Source organism: Cydia splendana, chromosome 5, assembly GCF_910591565.1.
Source record: "Cydia splendana chromosome 5, ilCydSple1.2, whole genome shotgun sequence".
Taxonomy (NCBI): Eukaryota; Metazoa; Arthropoda; class Insecta; order Lepidoptera; family Tortricidae; genus Cydia; species Cydia splendana.
This window is the reverse complement of record NC_085964.1, coordinates 7,613,664-7,637,548: the sequence shown is the minus strand read 5'-3', so window position 1 is coordinate 7,637,548 and position 23,885 is coordinate 7,613,664. Positions and strand designations below refer to the sequence as shown.

Here is a 23,885-nt window from a genome sequence, read left to right as displayed (position 1 = left end):
ATAAAATAAAATTATATTTTCATAGCGTGTGTAACGTGTGTTCTGTGTTCGGCCGTACTTTCGAAACTACTTCTTATTTTTACCAGGCAGCGGAAAGGGATATAAATTTAACAATTTATGGTTGTATGTATGTGGGTATGTTTGTGTCGTGTGTTCCGGAACTACCTACTGAGCCGATATTGAATTGAATGAGCTTTTACGATGCTGGTGACTAGTAGTGACATGGCTATGTTCGTAACGTACTAAAATATGTATTTTGGTCGCTTAGTATTTAATAGGAGAGAGATGTAAGTGGATTCAAGTTATTTTTAACTTTTATTCATTACAAAAGAAAAGGACCTTAGTTTATTGGTAAAAGTTTATTTTACAAAAAAACAATCACATGGTTCTCCACACCTCATACCGACACAAAACCCTGACTTTAAAACAAGACTTTGTTCATACCATTGCATTCAACTCTACTATTTCAATAAATTAAAATTGGCAGTAGCAGCTACTACAGTCCATTATACACTTTATTATTTGGTGACTGCTTAAGTATCTTCCGAAGGGCTGTAACAAAAGAAAATTAATACTTATTAGTATTAATGTAACATCAGTCAGTAAAAAATTGTAGTTTGTGTTACAAGGGATCAAAATAATATATTTCCGTCAAGGGCGTACATTGAATCCTGAATGAAGCGTTGGATTCTACTTTAGAATCCTGAGCGTAATGAGGGATTCTAAAGTAGAATCTTGAGCGTAATGAGGGATTCAAGTGTTAACGCCCAAGACGAAATAATTTTGATACCATGTGACACATGCTGCTTTTCACATCAACTATGAGGAAATTGTTATATTCCAAAATATGTATTATTTGACCAAAAAAAAAAGTATGCAAGAAAGAAAAAATCGTGTCCTAGAACAGAAAAGTACAACTTTGATCCCTCCTATCAGGGAAGAGTGCCACTTAAGCCACTTTGATCCCTCCTAGCAGGGAAGAAAAAGCCCTTTTTCGAATAGGTGATGTCAAAAGGCTATTTACGTCCCACTCCTGGGCACTGGCCCCCTTTGAGAGTCTCACGCTGGCCCGAAGCGGGTTGAAAACTCTTCATAGGTACACCTTTTGAATTTGTTCGCGGATGTATGCAAGTTGTAAAAATGCCAATTAGTACATAATCCATAAGTTCCAGTTCAGTAATATTTTATACATAATATTATAAATGCGAAAGTAACTTTATTCCTATTCATTGTTGCCTTCTCAACACTAAACTACTGAAACTATTTAAATAAAATTTAATTTGGCAAATAATAATTTAATATACGAAAATTTGACACGAAAAAGTTCGACATGTGAATGTTGTCCAAAGGATTATCCTCGTATGGCCCATTGTGCATTACAATACACTCTGTTTCAATCTAAGACTTGCATAAACCAAATAAAGTAGCATTTTCTTTTGTTTCACTGCTTTCTCCAACAAACGAAATTCGTCCCAATTTATTATACAACAAGGTTCAATTCAAAATAGGAATGTTCCAAATCAACTACCTTCTTTCTCCTGATCGTCAAAGTCCTGCTTGGGGAAGTCGATGTCGAAGGTGATGTAGAGGTTGCCGTGCAGGTTGTTGTTTTCGAAGTTGGGCATGCCCTCGCCCTTCTTGCGCACGCGTGCGCCCGCCCACGTCACTTTGTCGCGCGTCACCGACACCGTGTGCCCGTCCAGGTGCGGCAGCTCCAGGGTGAACCCGGTTAGTGCGTCCTGCAAATGATAAACACATTTTACTGTGTATATAGGGAACGTGCATGAACTGTAGGGCACAACAGAATTCCCTATTTATTGGCGCAAAGTTTAAATCTCAAGTTTAAGCTTCCAATGTACCCTACAAGATGGCAGAACCTACGATGCACAAGAAAACGTATATGACAGGTAGAGGGCAGCACTTGCTTCGGCGTGAAGTGTCAATGTATAGTTTATGTACCCTAGTAAGGGGGGATTCACGTAAACGATTCGGCCGCGAGCGGTTTTTAGGATGATCCTAGTGGTGCGGTTGCTCTATGAATCTATGCTGTCTAATAATAATACAATCTCCCTAGTCCGACACTAATCCTGGCAGGAGAAGAGTGCAGGACCATGGAATACTCTTTTAAAGAGTACAAATTAATATAACTGACGTGAATTCATATAATGAGGTTACAGTAGTTCTGCTCTGCTCTCACATTCGCTCATTGCCATCCAGCGAAATGCTATACATGGAAGTATTCTGTCCGCTCAATTATGACCCAACGCAAACTACCCCGCGATAGGCGGTACTTACAAACTGCTCGATTGGCAATCTCAGTACCACCGAGATGACAGTCAGTGACAAATGGCTAAATTGATTTATAAAAACAACGTTTTTTTGTAATTAAAAATATATTCATGTGTCGTGAAGTGGTGCAGAAGTTATTTTAGTTCATACCAAGGACAGTGGAATCACTTTTCACTTGTAGTAAACAGATAACTTCAGTAGAATTTGGAAAAAACATGACGATTTGTTTTCAATACTACCGTGCTAAGCTAAAACGTAACAACTGCATACGACTTTCATAACAACATACGACTTTTTAAATTGCGAGGATAATAGGGATGGTGTTATGCTAAATGAAGTAGACTATTTTATTAACTTGTGTTTGGTTTAGGTATTTCAAATTCAAATTCAAATTCAATTTCTTTAATGTCAAAATAACACATGTCAACAAAATCACAATAGAACTACGAAATATACAACTAACACTAAATACTCAACTACAAAACACTAACACTAAATTAAAAACACATAACTAGATCAAGGAAAGAAGAAGAAAATAGCTTAAACATAACAAATACATCACAAATGTCATTATTTACGAAATTATTTAATGTTAAATTTACTGTAGAATTCCTTAACCGTAAAAAATGCCTTATCAATTAAATATGCTTTCAACTTCTCAACAAACAGGTCATAAGAAGCCGCCTCTTTAATCTCACGGCTCAGGCTGTTAAAGATTTTAATTCCAACTACCCCCAACGAGTTGGATGTTTTCGCAAGCCTGACAAAGACAGACTTAATGTCCCTATCAGTTCTCCTTTGTTCAGGTCGACGCATTTTCTATATAATTATAAATGTAGTAATAAATTCCTTCTTACAGATTTGTATTTTCCTTTTTTATTTCATGAGATGGAGCTATAAAAATAGCTCCATCTCCATCCTAGTTATCCTAGTTATTTCAAATTAATAATCAAATTTGGTATTGTCATTTTACATTACTTTCCATTCAGATTCCCACAAGATGCTATTCGCAGAGAACTATGGAAAAAAGCTGTCCAGTTAGAGAGACATGAAATTGAGTGAATGCCTGGCAAGATATCTAGAATATGTTCTATTCATGAGATATAACCCGTAAGATAATCATACCCGGTCTCCTATATGTAGATACATTTTTCCTATCATGCTTTCACTGAATTAATTTAACAAATACACACATTATCTGAAAATATTGATCATTTGAATCCACCCTCTACTGTCACATATATGTAGGTTCTCTTTCTCTCTCAAGCCATTTCCGTCAGTAGAAAAGAGCGGCAAACATATTAACTCACATTATAGACGGGTCTAACGCGAATTATATTCAATTACCTTGATTTACCGACGTAAATCAGTTTCGTTTCGTATAATGTGAGTTAATATGTGTTCAAAAAGCGAAAGTTTAAAATATTATAAGAGCGGCAAATTTAGAAAATGTAAGCGCGCGAACGGCTGTGGTCCTATACAAAATTTTAATTTTGCACCTTTTTCTACTGACAAACTTGCTTGACCGGCTATATACATATAAAATATTCTGAACTGAAAGTGGGGATTTATTGTGACTCCGCCTGTTCAAATATTTTTGACCCGATTCGTGTACCCATGTAAATTTTGCAGACTGTATAGCCAGTCCGATTTCTAAGATCAAGTTCGCCATACATTTACTATGGCGTACTTGATCTTAGAAAAACGGACAGACTATACCTGAACGTGACTTCGCACTGCCATGCAGATTGATAATAAAATATACAAAATACTTATTATAGCGGAATACATTTATACAACAATGATATATTTACTTATGTTGAGTTAGTCTGTCATGTCATAACAACATTTTAACTAGTTATCTTTTAATCTGCATTAAATTATTATACGTGAATTATTTGACTGGTTCTTCACTGTATGGCATAAACCTATCCCTGTCCAAGTCATATTCTAATCAAATATGAACCGCGAACTCTCAGCGGCCAGTACGTACAGCAAGAAGGTTATTGGCGGATTAATGTCGCTGATTGGTAGTTATTGACATTATATGCATTTCATCTACACTTAGCTATGTACCATTAGTGTAATAAAGATGACTCTTATTTTGTTTACGAGCTTTGATTACAGGCTCTGTAAACGCGTCGTCTTATTTGAATGTAGGCGTAATTGTGTATGTGTGCTAATTTGGCCCGAGAATTTGAACGGTAATGTTCCTAAAGGCGGTATCCATGGTTATATATGATCGCAGTTGCCATCTATATCCGCCCCACGTGACCACGTAGGACATATGGGAATGCACCGATAGCGATAATTTTAAGGAAAACAAATATAGCATTATTAATAAAAAACAGAACAGAAGAAAACTAAAGCAATTACGCCAATTACTTTTAATCAAACTATACCTACCGTGCGATTGATTATGGTCGTGAATATCGTGATAAGAAAACGAGTTGGTAAAACTATGGATTATTTTATTTTACAACGATTCAATGACGAATACCGACAAATACTAATCCTATTTCGTTTTAATGTGATTCGTAAGTGATAAAGAAAATTGTAACCTTCATTGTTATATTTAAATATAAATAATATATATTTATACCTACATTAGAAACGCACATGATTAGTTACGTGTTTATTTCATTATCTCAAACTCGAAAAACTCCCTATTTTATTTGAGAATAATATTACCAGTGATACAATCAAATGGACCTTCGAATTTACTTTGCATGGTCGGTTAGCTATATTTGACTCGTAAGGTCAGGGTCGTAAGTGTGGCGCCTGATACTATCAGCTTGAAGCTGCTATTAATCATGTGTCTATTAAACTTCACATATACCTCGTACAAGTGTAATGAAACATCACATCAAGTTTAAGATTTAAAATAATATTAAAATCTAGGGCTCAGGTAATGTGGCCTTGGTCTTCACCTAGTTATAGGGGTTGACTCCTGTCAAATGTATCAGGACGCTAAACGGCAAGCCAAAGGAAGTTTTTACCTGTAGTGTAATGGTGATGTTGGTGTAAAGGTCGTCTCCCTTGCGCGTGAAGCGCGGGTGGCGCTCGGTGCGCAGCTCGATGATGAGGTCCCCAGGCTCGCCATCCACGTGCGGCTCGCCCTCGCCGCGCAGCCGCGACTGGTGGCCGTCCGGCGCGCCTACTTCCACCTACAATCGTACGTAATGTATGGTATGTACTTGATAATTTTTGAGAACATTTTTTATTTATTATTTGGTTATTCAGACAGGTTCACAGTTACAGAATAACTTAAAGCCTAGAGATATAATTAAAGAAAACTTTGACATTGGTATGACTACATCCTAAATGTGAAGCATGGAGTTTTAGAAAGATTAATGATAAGTCTTGTATGGACATACCTCAATCTCCAATAGCCTCTCCTCATCGACAAACTTGACATTGGGGCACTCGTCACACACAGTCTGCTGCATCATCTGGAAGCGTCCAGGGCCCAGATTGCGAGTCACCATCTCTTGTCTACAGTTGCATTTGCGTGTGCCCGATGCTGGCTTAATGACTGGCTTATTTCTTGTAATCTATTTACAGAAAAAAGAGGTATTGAAATTATTTTTTATACAATTCTTTATTTTCATGTTTCTGGGCTATTATAGTAGGATATGGATTGTAACAAGAAATCATAAAATCATGTATATAGAAACAAAAAAATGTGCCATATAATTTTATTATGAACAGATCCAGAAGAGTATCAAATAATATGTAAGATTTTTCTGTAGGTAAATTTCGATGCTTTTAATACTCCTCTCTGTTTCTCTGGTTCTCATAATTATTACATTTTTATAAAACTAGATACTTGAAGACTTACCTTTTATATTTAAATGCAGATACCTACTTCGAGGTTTACATTACTAGTGGTTTTTTACCACAGAACAGGTTCTAAAATGTACTTACCTCAATAAAATTTCCATTATAAAGTTCTTCAAGCGTTACTGTGAGCTGCATGGTGATGTCCGCGCCACGCGGCGTCTCGTGCTGCTGCGGTTCGTTACCGAAGTGAAAGCCGAAGTCTCCGAAGAAACTAGCGAAAGGATCATTGTTGTTCATCATCCCGTCCTTCTTCAGGCAGTCCTCGCCGCAGCGGTCGTACAGCTCGCGCTTCTCGGGGTCCGAAAGCGCTTCGTACGCCGCCCCCAGGTCTTGAAACTTCTGCGAAGCATTTGGATCATCTTGGTTCTTGTCCGGATGTAGCGCCTTTGCTAGTTTTCTGTAAGCTTTTTTGATTTCATTTGTATTAGCCGAACGAGACACGCCGAGGATTTGATAAAAATCACGACCGGCTAGTGCTAAGACTACGGCAGACAAAGTATAAACTAAAATCACATACGCTGAATTCGTTAACATTTTGCTACTTAGGAACTAAAGTAATTTAAATACTACGAATATTTCACGTAAAAAATCTGCTAAACATCGCGTTAGTCTTGCTGATTTGACGTATCAAAGACAGAAAATAATAGAGGCGTGTAAAGACAATTCGTCCACCGTCTATTGGTTATTTACATTTTAACAATTATCAAAAGGTTTTATATCCATTATGTCTTTTAGAAAAATAGCTCTTGTATCGAGTACAATAGGCCTAATTTCTAAAAGCTAAAATGTTCCACGAATGAGCCAATGACGTGTAGACTCGTTTAAGAGTTTGCCAGCATAAAAAAAAATAAAAAAGAGATTTTTCGGAAAGATGTTTGGCACTGGTTTTTACACGCCTTAAAAATGTTCATTCAATTGTTCAAAGTAGAAGTGAGTACACTTTACTTCATCTGTGACGACTAACAACAAAATTTTGACAAGCGGTGCAAGTCATCACATTTCAGACAAATTTTGCCTTTAAAATTGAAATTACTCTAAGAGAAATATTCTCAATCTGAACTTGTTAAGCTATTACTTATCAATATGGCTTCAGTTTTACTTCCTGAAATACCGGCTCCCGGATTTTCCTTTGAAAATTTCCAGCGGTAAGTTATCGCACATTGAGGTTTTTGTCAGTAGTAATTAGACCTACATAATCCATTCATGACTTTCTATTGGCACTTTCAGTAATGCTTTCCTTGCTTCAAAAGGATTCCCAGCGCCCACAGCCACAAAAACTGGTACCACAATCGTGGGTATCATTTACGCTGATGGCGTGATCTTGGGTGCCGATACCCGCGCCACCGAGAACACTATTGTGTCAGATAAGAACTGCGAGAAGATCCACTACTTGGCCGGCAATATGTACTGCTGTGGTGCGGGTACGGCGGCGGACACGGAGATGACGACGCAGACGGTGTCGTCGCAGCTGGAGCTGCAGCGGCTGCACACGGGCCGCCAGGTGCCGGTGGCGACCGCCGCCACGCTGCTGAAGCGCATGCTGTTCCGCTACCAGGGTCATATTGGCGCTGCCCTTGTGCTGGGTGGTGTTGACCGCACTGGACCACACATTTACTGCATTTATCCACATGGATCTGTTGATAAATTGCCTTATGCCACTATGGGTAAGTACATGTATCTATCAAGATATTTTAGTAAGCATACCATTTGAATACACAACATTTTACATATTTCACTATGTACCCACTGGTAGTTTTTCTTGGCATCTTAACTCTTGGTATTCTTGGTACTTTTCATGTATATCTTATTCCAGATGTAGATTTGTAGTAACAGTTATTATCATTCATTTTCAGGCTCTGGATCCTTAGCAGCCATGGCAGTATTTGAGTCCGGCTGGAAGCCCAACATGAATGAAGAGCAGGGCAAAAAATTGGTCAGAGATGCCATTGCTGCTGGTATTTTCAATGATTTGGGCTCTGGTTCCAATGTGGATCTCTGTGTCATCCGCAACACTGGGCCTGCCCAGTATCTGAGGACTTTTGAGGAAGCTAATGTGAAGGTAACTTATCAATAAGAAATAGTTATTTACGATACAAGTGCGGAAAAGAGGAAATTCGAAACAAGTGGCGATAAATTAAAACATGACCGAAGGGAGTGTTTTAAATCGACACGAGTTGCGAAATACCTATTCGCATGTGTATGGTACAACGTTTTACAGTACATATGGCCCTTTTGACATCACACGAAAAGTGCTATTTTACGCACTAGTGCGAGAAAATAGGACCATATGTACTGTAAAAAATATTATTTTACCCTGTTAAACTCCTTTTAAAAATATGCTTTGTCATTTAAATGATGTAAGTTGATTTACTAATTTACAAAAAAATCAATCATTATATCAACCTATTGAAGTCCCTCCCCACTACTCAACTGAGTAAAGGCTTCCTCTCTTTTATGCCAATGTTTAACAGCTGGTTAAGATCAGGATGCAGGTTTGTCAAATACATTTATTATATATAAAGTTATTTTACAGATGTGTATTGGTGTACTTACAATGTTAATTGATCCCATTTTATTTGTTGCAGGGCAAGAAACAAGGTTCATACAGATATGCCCCTGGAACTACTGCTGTGCTGAGGCAGAAGGTGATTCCACTGGAGGTGGAGTCGGTGACCATTCATCAGGTGCAGCCCATGGAGGTGGAGCCTTCAGGAAGTCGCCGTTAAGCCTTTTATTTTATATAAACTATGATAAATTTTACAACATATTAGAATTTTGTATCATTTACTAGTTTAGTTTTAAAGTTGAGAACATTGTTGGGGAAGGTGTATCATTATTTGGATTTAAAAAATAAAACTGGAGGATTATAAAAAATATAAAAATAGTATATATTTGTAAAAAAAACCAATGGACGGAATTTATTACATTTTATAAAAATATTTCTTTTAACAATAAATTAATAGTCTTATCAAATTTTGTATGTGAATTGGCATTGTCTCTTTTACAAGGATGAAAAATGTATAGAAGTAAATATTGTATTTGTAAAGTTTGAGAGTGTGACTCCAGTACACATGCATATAAATACCTACTTAAAGAATTGCAACATTCTTTCTTAAATCTAAAGAGTATTTTATTACTTAATATACAAACATTAGTTCATGTCTTCCAACGAATATTACATTTCTAATACTGAATGTTTACAATACCTTTATCCATAAAACATGCATTTTATACAAAACTTAAAGAAAATATGTTGTGATGAGACTTTGGGAATGGCTTGTACCTATTCAGTACCGTCAGACTTAAAATAACTTGAGATTCAATTATTTTTTGTGCAATATAAAATCCCAGGTGTCCTTCCAGCGGAGATTCATGAGCTCGGTCTCCGTCAGATCGACGTTACCGTAGTTGAGGACGCTGAACTTCTTGAACGTGATCACCACGTACGCGAGCCACACGGCAACGCACACTACGAACAAGTTTACCAGCGGCCGCGTTCGCTCGCGCAGCCTCAGCCTGTAGTACACGTGCTCGATCACGTACGCCAGGAGGAGGATCTTGAACATGTAGGCGGGGAGGTAGTGGTGGAGAAAGAGAGTGCGATCGACGAAGAAATATGGCAGGTAGTGCAGCCAGTAGCCGAGAAACAGCACGTGGCCCGCCGCGAGGAAGCGCTCGGCGGCGCGCTCCGGCAAGTCTGCGCACGCGCGCCGCGAGCGCAGCGCCAGCCAGCACAGCAGCCCCGAGTACACCAGCACCGACAGCGAGCCCGCGTACCACGTCACGAGGTTGCCGATCAGGTGGATTTGTGCCTGGAAACGATTCAACTATTAACCCCTCAAGCCCCATGCATATACAATATCAAAAAACTTCCAAGTCTCAGGGGATTGTCTTGACAAGCGTTTATGAATAACGCCATAAATTATAAACCAATAAATACAGAAGTTGTATTTTAATAACGCACGTTGGAGTCCGGCGAGAGCCAGTAGGCGATGGAGCGCTTGAGCAGCGGCCAGTCGGCGGGCTCGCTGGCGAACATGTGGCCGGTGGGCGCGTCGGCCGCGTGCGCCGCCATCTTGAACTGCAGCTCGCAGAACTTCTCCCAGAACGTGAGCTGGGTGTTGCCCGGCGGGATCATCTCGGCGGAGACGAGCTCGCGCTCGCGCTCCTTTCTGTCTTCAGCTAATCGGAATAACGTTTATTTATCAGGAGGGAATCAGTCAGAATACAGTTCAATACTCAGATTAGGTAACATTACAGGCCGAAATTGATAAGAGTAATGAGAACAAAAGTACTAATTAAAACAAAGGTCTGCCTCTACCTACAGCATAAATGCATATAATAGTGGTATTTATATATTTACCTTTAGTATAACGATGCTCCTCAACGTTCCATACAGTGTCCTGATGCGTGAGCACCTTGTCAGCGACAACCTGAAATAGAGGGATGAATGAAATCTCTTAGCTTAAAGCTTAGGATTTGTAAACAATATTGACTGCAAATTTTCATATACACTTGCGTTCCTGTATAATAAAGAATAAAGTCTCGACAGATGGCTTTACTAGGTATTAAGCTGTTTTATAGAGACGCGAGAGATATAGATATATGTATACCAGTCCCAAGTTCGCACCTCCTATAGCGACCACCCATCTATCGACGTGCCTGAGCTGATGACGTCATCATTACCTCGTGCTGGTGGAAGCCCCAGGCGGGCAGCTGGCGGCCGCTGAAGCGCAGCGCGGCGCCCGAGCCGTCGTGCACGAGCCGCACGAGCGAGCGGATGCTGTCCCACGTGGCGTCCTCGCTGGCTCGGTTGATGATCTCCACGCGCCACAGGTTCTGCGCCGGCATCGACACGTTGTAGTCGATGTAGCATGACACCTCCTGTAATGGTGTTTGTTTAGGTAAGTAAACCTCGTAATTGACAATTTTTAGGACCAAGTTCAGTGGTTCGCATTTAAACCCTTCCAGAAATCTGCGATTGCACATCATAGTTAAATTGTGCTACGGCTGCGGTTGTGTGAAATCGAAGTAAGTATTACCTACTTATAAGTAACGATTGAGATGTTTGAGACGATGCGTATGTTATAACTTATAACTCTTATATTATAAGCATTGATTCATTCGTCCGCGCATCACTGTGTCAGGCGCAACCGCTTTTAAAGTGGGTAAGGATAGAAGGAAGGGACCTACATAATATTCAACAACCGTTATTGTTGACCCATATATTGGAGTACTTTTTGTTTTATAAAACTAAAATTATCGGTATCGTCTTGGGTCGTCCCATTCGTTTTTCGTCAAGTTCTTAAATTAGTCCTATTCTGCTTTCGTCACTCATTCTACATTGAAAGCCACCGACGATTGTGACGAATGTAGAATGAGTGACGAAAGCAGAATAGGATTAATTTAAGAACGTGACGAAAAACGAATGGGATGACCCAAGACGATACCGGCCCACGGAGTTCATTTATATTCTCTACCTATATTGTACTGACCTGTGACTGCGGCGACGCGGCCGCAGCGACGTCATGCGAATTAAGCGCGCGACTAGTGATGCCGTGCAGTAACTGCACCACGTCTCCGTGCCGTATGGCGTCCGGCGGCCGAGCCACGGCCAGCGACGCCACGTCGGGCCGCTTCACGATCCACCAGTTGTTCACGTCCTTGAAGCTGTAGCACGTGACCTGCTGCTGGTGCGAGGAGCCGCGCCCGTCCGCGTACCGCACCGGGTACACGTGCGCGTGCGAGTGCAGCCAGCACGTGCGACCGTGGGTGTGCCTGCAGGATATATACTCGTGTTTAAGAAGAAACTCATTTAAGGGAATAACCGCGTCTTTGGCGGGTAAAGGTGCGTCCGCACCAAACGAACGCCGTTGCCTCGCGGAAAAATAGCTGTCCCAAGCAGTTTAATATCTGAAAACTCGCCTAAATAGTGCTTGCCTAGATGCTATGGCATACAGTCCGCAATCCGCCGTTTGTACTTTAAGTGCACTCAGAAGAAAGTAGTCCTACATAAAAAAACACTTCAAACATTTTTACGACCAACATTAATGAATGCCATGGAATACCTTAGCGTGATCTGTGAGCCATGCGCGACGTGCAACGGTTGTCCACGTGTGATACTAGCAAGACCACCTTGCAGTGACGCCTGCAAATAAAATTGTCATATATCAGCAATTTTACTTGTAAAACTGCTACAGAAAAATCTCAGGGTATTAAATATTAGGTTACCTGAAATGCGCTCGTCATCACACTGTCATGCGGCCCCGCGCGCGGCAGCATTGCCAAGTGCGCGTAGAACACGCCCACGTAGACTGCCAGCGGCAGCGCCACCAGCACAAGCAGCCGCCAGAGGGCAGAGAACAATAGTCGCAGGGTTGAGTTCGTCTCGCCGATCCGTTGCCAGATCTGGCGGCCCACTATGAACACTGCCAGGTAGTAGGTGTAGAGGCCGGAGTATTTTACGCTAAAAAAAGTTATGATAATTACATATTAATTAAATTAAATGATTTCGATTCTCTTAACTCTGCAATGTCTACAGGAAACACGCGAACGTGTTAAGCATACAATAAAATGTGTATGACCCTGATCTTACAATTCTGGCTTTTTACATAAGTATGTATAATGTTATCCTTATAAAATGGCTGGGTAGCTAATGATGGCAGTAGCAAAAAGCTGGTTAGGTAGGTGGGGTTATTATTAAAAATAATTCCCAGTAGTTACCACTAACTCGGTTTGGTTACCAGTGGTAAAAGGTGGGAAAAAAATTCCCAGTAGTTACCACTGGTAACAACTCAGTGGTAACTAGTGGGAATAATCCGGTAGGTGTAACCCAACTTTATGCTCAGTCTTTTGTCATGTTACCATTGTCAATGCTGTTGTAAACCTTCATCATTCATCATTTCAGCCTATATACGTCCCACTGCTGGGCACAGGCCTCCTCTCATGCGCGAGAGGGCTTGGGCTATAAGTCCCCACGCTAGCCCAATGCGGATTGGAGACTTCACATACACCTTTGAATTTCTTCGCAGATGTATGCAGGTTTCCTCACGATGTTTTCTTTCACCGAAAAGCTAGTGGTAAATATCAAATGATATTTCGTACATAAGTTCCGAAAAACTCATTGGTACGAGCCAGGATTTGAACCCGCGACCTCCGGATTGAAAGTCGGACGTCATATCCACTCGGCCACCACCGCTCTTTCATATCCACTCGGCCACCACCGCTCTTCGTTGTAAACCTTATTACAACTGAATAAGGCTTACAAATTGTCAGTCGAGATGTTGGGTTAGTACATTTATTAATGTGATGGGTAGATTGGCTAACCTGAATAATAATACTTAAATAGGGTTGTGCTTTTATTAGCACTAGATTAGTAAGGTCTTAATGTTTTATTTTACATTTACATAGTTACTTACGAAAAACAACAGCCAAGTGAAACTGCACTGATGCACAGCCAAATAACAGAAGAGGCGCCATTGTTTTTTGTACTTTTTATAGCACAGAGAACTCCACATAGTCCAAATAACATCTGAATGCACTCCAGTAACATAAACCTTGACTGGGCTAGGAAACAATTCTCTGCAAGAAAAAAATATAAATAACAACAGTTAAAGCATTTAAATGTTTAAAATAGTAATATAAATAGATCTAAAAATACTTACCAAATAAAATTAACACAGCAGCCAAGATAGCTGTCCATTGATATGTACACATTTCCAGCATCAAATGATAAGACACAGGAACTAGTAAACTGCCAGCCACTGCCGGCACCAGTCTTAAAGCTCTTATGGGCACATTGTCTGCATACGGTGAGCCAATGCGGTCAAAGGTGAAGTTGCCATCATAGCCAGCAGCTTTACCCGCCAGGTATAACAGCTGCTTGCCCAGTGGGGGGTGGGCATCAAAGAAAAATATGCCTTTGGTGTACAAAGACACATATCTTCCATAATGTAGTTCATCAAAGCTGGAAATGTAAAAAAATCGCTTTTATTTTTCTGCCCTAAAGGTATACAGCAGCATGTTTGAAAACATCTTGCAGTGTACATCTATAGTATATACTTATATAGTATGCCTATACAGGACAATATGACCCAATGACTCTTAGTGTATTTTTTTTAATATACTGTTAATTTTCTAGTGTGGCATTGTAATATACTGATTTAATATTATATAAGTACCCAAGCATAGATATTAACAATTTTTTTATTATATTAACAATTTGGCTGCTAATAACCCACTAGGTAGAGGTCCATTTTATGTAGGATTGTACAGAAGTGTTTGTAAATATAATTTGTTAAAAGCTACATGATGATTATTTTAATAACTTTTATCACACTTACACAATATATCTTGGTTCGTGTACATTGTACAAGCGAGTGTATAGTGCTATAACTAGCAATGTCAAGCACACCAGATCTATCTTGATATTTAGATAAAAACTAGAGGGTGAACTTTCTGCATCCTTCATAAGTATGTTGTTGGTTTGTTCATGTGAAAGTGGTTCAGGTTCCGATTCAGCAGGAGCTCCATCTCCCTAAAGCGTTAATAATAAATTTAGTTTATAAAATAAGTTATTATTTTAAAAAAGGTAAACTGTGTTACAAAAGGAAAAAAAATTACAACTAAATCTTCAAATATATGAATAGATTTTAAACGTTTAAGAGTACCAGGTACCTGTTATGTATAGCCTCCCTTTACTTGGTTAGGACTAATAAAATACATTCCATAGAGCGCTACTTACATCATAACAGTAAGATAGACATGAATTACTACTTACAACTTCCCTTTCTTTTATGGTATTCTCTGTGTAACATTCTTCAGTAAGTTCGCTGACCTCGTTCAACTTCTTTTCGCCCTTACGTTTCCTAATATTACTCATATTATATTATTCTGAAATAAAAATTGTTCAGAATTTAATACTGGTATTCTTCAAATGGTATGCATGTTGAGTTATTAAGAATTTCGTATTATTTATTAAATTGCTGGCAAAACAACGGTACATTTCGTCTAACTTTCGAAGTTGCAGTTTGACATTGACATGTAGGAAGAGTATTTTCCTAGGATTCTAAAAATAATAATAAAAGCTTCGTACTTAAGATACTACGAGACGCACGTACTAGGTTTTTATAAAACTTGATCCTGTATCATAGAAATTTAAGTGGTTTGTCAAGTATGTGAACGCACCGTAATTGACTGGCAACATTCATTCAAATGTCACTGTCAAAATCCAATTCCCGGTCAAATTTGCGACAAGCACGGACCTAGAGAGTAAACCGGATAGTGTACATTAGCCAAAAAGTGTGTCCCCATGAGAAGTCAAGGTGGGCCGTTGCATCTCTTTTTAATTAGGGTGACCATAAGTCATATGTATGTAGGATATTAGGATAACATTGAATATATCGTTTGGCCACGATCTTTTCTTATTCGTGCATAGTTATATTAGTTATAAAGAATCATACTGTCTTTTCGCTGTACTAGTATTGTGGCCTAAAAAGGGATGGATATATTTTTTTTTCTCTTCTGTACACCGCTTCACACAACCTTAATTACCGTACTTAATTTAGTTGTTCTAAAAACTGTTATTAATAGGCGTAGATGCTGGACCACGAACATGGTCGATCCTCAGGAAGGTTGTTCGCCGTAACGTCTGTCAAGAATAAAGGTATGAGTGAGATAGATAGACAGACAGATATGCTGACAGAACCAGAGGGTCTACCGCGAACCGCGTTCGACGTGTCGCCCCTCTGTCACACTTACGTACGAAAGTGCTACATAGAGGCAACACGTCGAAAGCGGCTCGGGGTAGGCTCTCAGGACACCCCCACTGTCCTGAGAGCTTTTTACAGTCTTTGCCGCGTTAGGTCCCAGGCCCTTCATAGCAAGCACTAGCCGCCCCTTTCTCAGCACCCATCATATAGACTGCCGCTTAAAATATCTGGCCGCCCTACGCCCGGGCCTACTCGGCCTTAGGCCAAATCCGCCACTGCCACAGGGTCGCGTGGGACCGCTACGCCCGTTTGCTATGTTTTTAACTAGGACGCTTGTCACTGGAGCATAGACACCGAAGTTTGCATCGTTTGACGAGCATCTTTCTCTGTCTCTGTAATTACTCCTTTATAGGAGTAAAAGACGACCGGCGACCGGTCTGGTCTAGTGGATAGTGACCCTGTCTGCTAAGCCGATGGTCCTGGGTTCGAATCCCAGTAAGGGCATTTATTTGTGTGATGAACACTAATATTTGTTCCTGAGTCATGGTTGTTTTCTATGTATATAAGTATGTATTTATCTATACAAGTATGTATATCGTCGCCTAGTACCCATAGTACAAGCTTTGCTTAGTTTGGGGCTAGGTTTGATCTGTGTAAGATGTCCCCAATATTTATTTATTTATTTATTTAAAAGAGAAATACGCCCGTAATTTGCGAACCTGGGTGTTCACGGTGGTAGGCCATCTGTGCTGTTGAGATTGTCTTTGGTTAGTCTATGAACAAACAAATGAGCTGAGCATTGACACACGTCACTCGCCCCGCTTTCTGAAAAATATGTAAAACATTAAACATGTAATTCTTGTGTTTTAATATAAAATAAAATAATCTATGTGCGGAGTCATACGTTCTTTAAATTAAAAAGCCCATAAACCTCAACATGGTAGCAGAGCGTGGTCTATAGTTTCGTTCCAACATCGAAGCAATTCAGTGTGCAGCTTATCAACTTAACAGGTCTCCGTCATGGGCAATAAACTATGAGACACCCTGTTACATGAGATATGGTGAAACAGATCTATCAAAACTACGAGTTTTTGGCTGTAAAGCATGGGCCACAATTATACCAAGAAAGGACAAGCTAAGTAAACGAGGACAAGAAACAAGAATGGTTGGATATAACCGTGTAGGTTATAGATTATGGAATCCAGAAGATAATACCATCATACTTTCGCGAGATGTAATATTCGACGAAAGCGATACACTATATAAAGAAGAAAAAGAAGAGAATAATGTAAGAGAATATATAGAAGAAATAGTAAGACAAGAAATTAGAGAAGAAACAGAACCGCCCAAAGAAAATGAACCACAGCAAATAGAAGAAACCAGAAGGCATTCATGCGAGATCCAAGTAATGAATGATGAAAGACATGAAGAAGCTACACGATCTGGGAGAGTAGTCAAACGCCCTACATATTTGAGTGATTTTGAAACAAATATAGTTATATGTTTAAGTGCAAATGCACCTGACACATTTGAAGAAGCTGCAAGACAGCCAGAATGGAAAGAAGCTATTAATAAAGAGCTACAAGCATTAGAAAAACTAGAAACATGGGATGAAAAAGAATTACCAGAAGGAAAGAAAGCAATAGATACGAAATGGATTTTTAAAGAAAAAGATGAAGGAACTAAGAAAGCAAGATTAGTCGCGAGAGGATTTCAACAAAAGAAAGAAACCATATTTGAAAATAATTATTCACCAGTTGCGAGACATTCAACAGTAAGAATGTTCCTATCTAAAGCTATTCAAGAAGACTTAAAGATTGCTCAACTTGACATACCAACAGCATTTTTAAATGGTAAACTGAAGTCAGACGTATACATCAAAATACCTCAAGGTTACGAAACTAAGAACAGAAATACAGCACTTAAATTGAAACGTGCACTATACGGATTAACAGAATCACCTCGATGTTGGAACGAAACTATAGACACATTTGTGAAAACTATTGGATTTAAAAGATCTGAATATGATTACTGTATGTACTACAAAGAAGATACGTGGATGCTTATCTACGTGGATGATATCTTAATTATTGGAAAACGTACAGAAGATACAATAAAAGCTTTGAAAAAGGAATTTAATGAGAAGAAAAGAGAAGAGTCGTGAAATGTAAAGAAACTAGTGATGTGCCGTTCCCAGTAAATTTTCCAAAGAGGGTAAATTCCCAGTAACGTTTCTGGTATCGTCCCAAAAGTCAGTAAATTACCATAAAGTTCTATTTTTCTTTTATCATCAATGTGTTTTTTTTTATTATTATAACAATGTATAAATGTGTCTGTAATGTTTAAGGACTTTGTATTTCAATTTTGGCAATTATTTATTCTGTATTGGCTCTCATTTCACCAATTTAAACATGCCGAAATAAATACATACCTATTCATATAAACTTACTTTTAAGTACGTAATAAGAATTGTGTAACACTGATTCTCATCGTGCCGACATCATGGTCACCCTAATGAGTTTGACAATGTTGACTTGTATTTTTATCGCAAAATGTAATAATTGTGGCTTTCTTGTGAAACAATATTCCACAATTAGAAATTCTTTCACTCCTACAACCTTTAACGCAACATTTATTCACCATTTTTAGGGTTCCGTACCCAAAGGGTAAAACGGGACCCTATTACTAAGACTTCGCTGTCCGTCCGTCCGTCCGTCCGTCCGTCCGTCCGTCTGTCACCAGGCTGTATCTCACGAACCGTGATAGCTAGACAGTTGAAATTTTCACAGATGATGTATTTCTGTTGCCGCTATAACAACAAATACTAAAAACAGAATAAAATAAAGATTTAAATGGGGCTCCCATACAACAAACGTGATTTTTGACCAAAGTTAAGCAACGTCGGGAGTGGTCAGTACTTGGATGGGTGACCGTTTTTTTTTTGCTTTTTTTTTCGTTTTTTTTTTTGCATTATGGTACGGAACCCTTCGTGCGCGAGTCCGACTCGCACTTGCCCGGTTTTTAAGAAATTTTTCATTCACGTGTTTTGATAACATGTCATCACACGTTAGGGATACCAATTAATATTCAAAGTTACTACAATGTCTACCATATCAAAATTAATGTTTTTTTTTGTTGTGCACATGCTTGGTTAAATTAGTTAATAATATTGACATCATAATTATTTACAAATTTCTTAAAAGATATCAGAACCTTACTCTAAATATAGCGCTTAAATAATATAAGAAGGTATTTAATTTCAGTAGTATATTGATAGAAATTATTAGGATTAGGGCTCCAAGCAGGAAAGAAAAAGCTTTTAAACACCAAATTAAGTTTATTACTCTCAAAACAAGACTACATACTATAATGGCGTCTCATACAAGAAGAACACCTACTTTTGTTTTTTTAGATTGACAACCGAATAATTCAAATACCTATCATAGACTATACTCTTTATTTTTTGTTGACATTAACACCCTTCCTCAACAAAAGAAGCTAGGTACCGACAGCAGAAAAAACTATAAATTGAAGGAATATTTAGAAGTCCTTCAAACATAGATCGTCAGCAACTAAAACACTACGACCACATAGCGAACACAACACAATTAACCACTTTAAATAAAAGAACACTTTATGGGTCTGTCGGGTACCATTTACATACTTTTAAGGGTAAGTTAAAAATTACCACTCAAACCTATTTGAGAACACAGGTCTCGAAAAATCACTTTTCCCAACGCTTTTGTAAACAGATCAGCTAACTGTTGACTTGTAGGAATATGTTCTAGCAGCAATAGACCTTCAGTTACCTTTTGTTTCACAAAATGGTACTTTAGATCTATATGTTTAAGTCTTTTGTTGTCTACATTATTTGCAACATGAATGGCCGACTGATTATCAATATATATTTTAAAATTTTGAAAATGCAGCCCTAACTCCAGAAGGAGGTTACGTATCCAGCACGCCTCCATTATCCCCTTCCCCAAAGCTACGTATTCCGATTCGGTTGAAGAAAGGGAGATACATTGTTGTTTTGAACAACCCCATGACGCTGTACAACCGAAAACCTTCATAACGTATCCTGACGTAGACTTTCTATCCGCCTTGTCTCCCGCCCAGTCAGCGTCCGTGTATCCCAATAGTGGAGCTTCTTCAGTAGCATTGTAAATAAGTTTAGCATCTATGGTGCCTTTCAAGTATCTAAGAATTCTTTTAAGTGCTTTCCATAATCCAGAAGATCCCATCGACTGATATCTTGAAAGATAGTTTAGAGCGAAACATATATCCGGTCTTGTGCCCAGCATTACATACATGAGGCTTCCTATGAGTCCTCTGCATTTCCTTGTCATCTCCTCATCATTTGACGGTTCCGAATTTAGTTCAAGACCCACTTCAATAGGTGTCGCTATGATGTTGCATTCCTCCATTTTGTACTTCTTTAAAATGTCTTCTATGTATCTCTTTTGGTTTAACTCTATGGTGTCATTCTTATTAAGTATGTTTATTCCGAGATATTTCAGATTATTTTCACCGAGACTTTTCATTTCAAAACGTGTTTCCAGTGCCAATTTTAAATGGTTTATCTGCTCTGTACTTTTTCCTAAAATGAGTATATCATCCACATATATCAGGACATAAATTCTTTCTTTGCTCTTGTAGTACAGGCAACAATCCGCTTCGCTTCTTGAAAACCCTTCCTTAATCATGAAATCATTGAACTTATTATTCCACATCTTAGGCGATCTCTTTAATCCGTATAGCGATCGTTGCAGTTTAAGCACTTTACTGCTTTCCGCCATTCCCTCAGGTCTTTTCAAATATACGTCCTCTTGTATGTCTCCATACAAAAAGGCACTCTTTACGTCCATCTGTAACATCTTCAGTTTATATTTGCACGCAACTGCAAGTAGGATTCTCAAAGTTGGTAGTCTAGCCACTGGTGCATAAATCTCTGTGTGATCAAATCTATCTTCCTGCTGAAACCCTCTAACCACCAGTCTTGCCTTATATTGTTGCTTCCCATTCTCACCTTTCTTTATTTTAAAGACCCATTTGGTGTCAATAGCCTTCTTTCCCGCTGGTAAATCAGTCTCTATCCATGTGTCATTCCGTTCTAGTGCATCAAATTCTGCTTGTATGGCCTCATTCCACTTGTTTTTGTCACTTCCTTCTATTGCATTTTTATATGTGAGTTGACTTTCGTCATTAACTGCTGTAAATCCCAAAACGTAGTCGTCCAAACGCTTAGGCTTGGTTATCTGTCTAGTCCTTGTTCCTCGACCTGTTGCATTATTTTCATGTCCCGTATCAGGTCCGATTTCTGTATTTTCATCTTCCACAATTTGGTTTTCATCTTCCACAATTTGGTTTTCGTCTTCCACAATTTGGTTTTCATTTTCCACAATTTGGTTTTCATCTTCAACAGGTTCGTCTGGGGTTTCATATCCAGAAATATCATGCAACTGTTCAGGAGATGAAGACTCCTTTTCTTCTTCTTCACTCATGCACGTCTGGAAAATACAATCACTCTTTGTTCCTTCTTCTATTGTCTTGGTCTTCTTCTTTCCGTCAGACTTCTCTGTAACATCTTTTATAAATGTAACATCTCTGTATGTATCAACCATAGTTGTATTAGGTTCCCAAATCCTATACCCCTTACTGTACTCTCCATATCCCACAAAAATACCATGCTTACTTTTAGCGTCCCATTTAAGACGTCTCTGTTTTGGTATATGGATGTACACCTCTGAACCAAATTTGTGCAATGTATTTATGTCAAATTCTTTGTTATACATCAGTTCGTATGGTGTCTTATTAGGTACCTTACTTGGTCCAGTCCGGTTAATCACATATGCAGCTGTATTCACTGCCTCTGCCCAAAGTTCTTTTCCTAGTGCAGCTTCCTGTAACATTGTCCTTCCTGCTTCTACTAAAGTTCGCATGTCTCTTTCAGCCCGCGAATTTTGCTCTGGCGTGTAGCTGACAGATGTTTGATGAGTGATGCCTTTCCTGTTAAACAAATCCATAACATCTTTATTCACAAACTCTGTCCCACGGTCACTCCTAACAGTTTTGATTCTATGACCCGTCTCATTTTCAAACTTGTTAACTAGTGTTTCGATCCTCTCTTTTGTCTCTGACTTCTGTTTCAAAAAATATACAAAGCGATAGCTACTGTAGTCATCCTTACACAACAAGAAATATAGAGACCCACCTATGGACCTCTCCTCCATTGGTCCACACAAATCCATATGAATCAACTCCCCAGGGGCACTTGCCCGATTTGTACTGCTGCTGAATGGTAACCTGTGCTGCTTTCCTTTAATACAAGGTACACATTGCTCAGTCAGCCCTTCAAGTTTTACATTATTTTTACTCAATACTTCTTTTACCTGGTTAAGATTCTGGTGCGCCAAGATACTATGCCATTCATTAACGCTTTTAGTGGTAGCCAAAGCTACTGCTTCATTAAACTCGAAATCCATTAAAAATAGATTTTCCTTGCGATATGAAGTGCATGTTACTTGGCCCCATCTAACTAACTTACATAGCTTACTACCTGCAATCAACTTATACCCGTTGTCAAATGCACAAATTAATGAGAATAAGTTTACTTTAAGTTCTGGCACATACAAAACGTCAAACAATACTGAGTCTGTATATTCACAGCCATTGTTTGCTTTCAATTCTATAGAGCCAACACCACATACCTTTAATTGGTTGCCGTTACCAACCGTAACCCATCTATTTTCCACCTCTGTGAGTTTAGAGAAGAGCTCCCTGGATTTGCACATGTGCTCGCTGGCTCCCGAGTCCATCACAAATGCACGTCCAGTCCAAGAGCTCTCCATGATGTAGGCATTTGGAGCCCTCGATACTCTTGGGTGTTGTCTTGCCCTGCAATCTTTATAAAGGTGCCCTACCTTTCCACAATAATTACATTTTCTATTTCTACAGTCATTCTTATAATGTCCGGCTTTTCCACACTCAAAACATTTCACACTATCATTTTTATCACCCTTCTTGAAGACTCTTGCGTTGTTATGCTTGCTCAGGAGCGCGGCGGACGTGGCTTCGACTTGTACTTGACTAGCTCCGTTGCGTTCCTCCTCTACCAATAGCCGTGCTTGAAGATTCTTCAAAGTCCGCTCCCCTTCTGCAACTGACTCCCATGCAGAAGTAAAGTGCTTGTAGCACTCTGGTAGGGTCATGAGAATCTTCGTTATAACCATCTTCTCTGAAACTACTTCCTTCAACGTCTTGAGTTTATTGACAATTTCATCAACCGATGACAGATATTTTGCCATGGGTGCTTCATATTTAAGGCTATAAAACTTCTGCTGTAGTAAATGAATGCCCACCTTCGACTTAGAATCGTAAACAGTGACCAACTTGTCCCACATCTCCTTTGCAGTCTCGCATGTCGCTAAATAATGTAAAACTCCCTCTTCCACTCTTAAAACAATAACTTCCTGGGCTTTTCTGTCTAAATCATCCCATTTTTGTTTCTCTGCTGTATTTGTCTCCGTACATACCTCTGTCACTACTTTATATAGGTTTCTCGCTTTCAACACAATACGAGTTTGTAGCTGCCATGCTGGCCAATTATTTTCGCCGAGTATTACGGCCCTGCTGCTCTCCACTCTCTCCACTTTCTCCATTACGACTTACTTCCTCCAGTTCGGCCTGTTAGAGCCGACGACACCAATGTGCGTAAAATTTGTCGCAATTACTTCTCTACTGTTAACTTTCCGTGCATGGGCCCGTAACCTATTAGGATTAGGGCTCCAAGCAGGAAAGAAAAAGCTTTTAAACACCAAATTAAGTTTATTACTCTCAAAACAAGACTACATACTATAATGGCGTCTCATACAAGAAGAACACCTACTTTTGTTTTTTTAGATTGACAACCGAATAATTCAAATACCTATCATAGACTATACTCTTTATTTTTTGTTGACATTAACAGAAATACTACCACAATGGTATATTTTTAACATTGGCAACATGTGCGAGTGAGATACCGCGACCCACCTTTGCTAT

At 39.1% G+C, this 23,885-nt stretch overlaps 3 protein-coding genes across 3 annotated transcripts; 1 reads left to right on the top strand and 2 right to left on the bottom strand.

The window, feature by feature from the left end:
* Positions 1 to 344: 344 nt before the first annotated feature.
* On the bottom strand, positions 345 to 6,771 carry LOC134790552 (dnaJ homolog shv). The gene is made up of 5 exons (XM_063761383.1): positions 6,217 to 6,771; positions 5,667 to 5,843; positions 5,289 to 5,456; positions 1,529 to 1,739; positions 345 to 552 (listed from the first exon to the last, which is right to left on the bottom strand). Exons 1-5 carry the CDS (start codon positions 6,664 to 6,666, stop codon positions 497 to 499), a joined length of 1,062 nt encoding a protein of 353 aa, XP_063617453.1. The 5' UTR covers positions 6,667 to 6,771; the 3' UTR covers positions 345 to 496.
* A 342-nt stretch (positions 6,772 to 7,113) lies between these two features.
* Positions 7,114 to 8,905, top strand: LOC134790551 (proteasome subunit beta type-7). Its single transcript, XM_063761381.1, has 4 exons — positions 7,114 to 7,277; positions 7,360 to 7,796; positions 7,986 to 8,191; positions 8,718 to 8,905. Exons 1-4 carry the CDS (start codon positions 7,216 to 7,218, stop codon positions 8,856 to 8,858), a joined length of 846 nt encoding a protein of 281 aa, XP_063617451.1. The 5' UTR covers positions 7,114 to 7,215; the 3' UTR covers positions 8,859 to 8,905.
* A 291-nt stretch (positions 8,906 to 9,196) lies between these two features.
* On the bottom strand, positions 9,197 to 15,160 carry LOC134790560 (protein O-mannosyltransferase 1). The gene is made up of 11 exons (XM_063761402.1): positions 14,912 to 15,160; positions 14,475 to 14,668; positions 13,797 to 14,098; positions 13,551 to 13,713; positions 12,364 to 12,598; positions 12,201 to 12,280; positions 11,628 to 11,910; positions 10,819 to 11,016; positions 10,496 to 10,565; positions 10,097 to 10,314; positions 9,197 to 9,944 (listed from the first exon to the last, which is right to left on the bottom strand). The coding sequence occupies exons 1-11, from the start codon at positions 15,011 to 15,013 to the stop codon at positions 9,456 to 9,458; spliced, it is 2,334 nt and encodes a 777-aa protein (XP_063617472.1). The 5' UTR covers positions 15,014 to 15,160; the 3' UTR covers positions 9,197 to 9,455.
* Between the last annotated feature and the right edge of the window lie 8,725 nt (positions 15,161 to 23,885).

What these genes read in the sequence shown, in the direction of transcription:
- LOC134790552 (XM_063761383.1), bottom strand. Translation starts at nt 6,666, where the DNA reads ATGTTAACGAATTCAGCGTATGTGATTTTAGTTTATACTTTGTCTGCC. An exon ending in AGAGGCTATTGGAGATTGAG is followed by an intron (nt 5,457 to 5,666) that starts GTATGTCCATAC and finishes GTACGATTGTAG; the next exon opens with GTGGAAGTAGGCGCGCCGGA. An exon ending in ACATCACCATTACACTACAG is followed by an intron (nt 1,740 to 5,288) that starts GTAAAAACTTCC and finishes TATCATTTGCAG; the next exon opens with GACGCACTAACCGGGTTCAC.
- LOC134790551 (XM_063761381.1), top strand. Translation starts at nt 7,216, where the DNA reads ATGGCTTCAGTTTTACTTCCTGAAATACCGGCTCCCGGATTTTCCTTT. An exon ending in ATTGCCTTATGCCACTATGG is followed by an intron (nt 7,797 to 7,985) that starts GTAAGTACATGT and finishes ATTCATTTTCAG; the next exon opens with GCTCTGGATCCTTAGCAGCC. An exon ending in TTGAGGAAGCTAATGTGAAG is followed by an intron (nt 8,192 to 8,717) that starts GTAACTTATCAA and finishes TATTTGTTGCAG; the next exon opens with GGCAAGAAACAAGGTTCATA.
- LOC134790560 (XM_063761402.1), bottom strand. Translation starts at nt 15,013, where the DNA reads ATGAGTAATATTAGGAAACGTAAGGGCGAAAAGAAGTTGAACGAGGTC. An exon ending in CCGCGTCGCCGCAGTCACAG is followed by an intron (nt 11,017 to 11,627) that starts GTCAGTACAATA and finishes ACACCATTACAG; the next exon opens with GAGGTGTCATGCTACATCGA. An exon ending in GGGGCTTCCACCAGCACGAG is followed by an intron (nt 10,566 to 10,818) that starts GTAATGATGACG and finishes CCTCTATTTCAG; the next exon opens with GTTGTCGCTGACAAGGTGCT.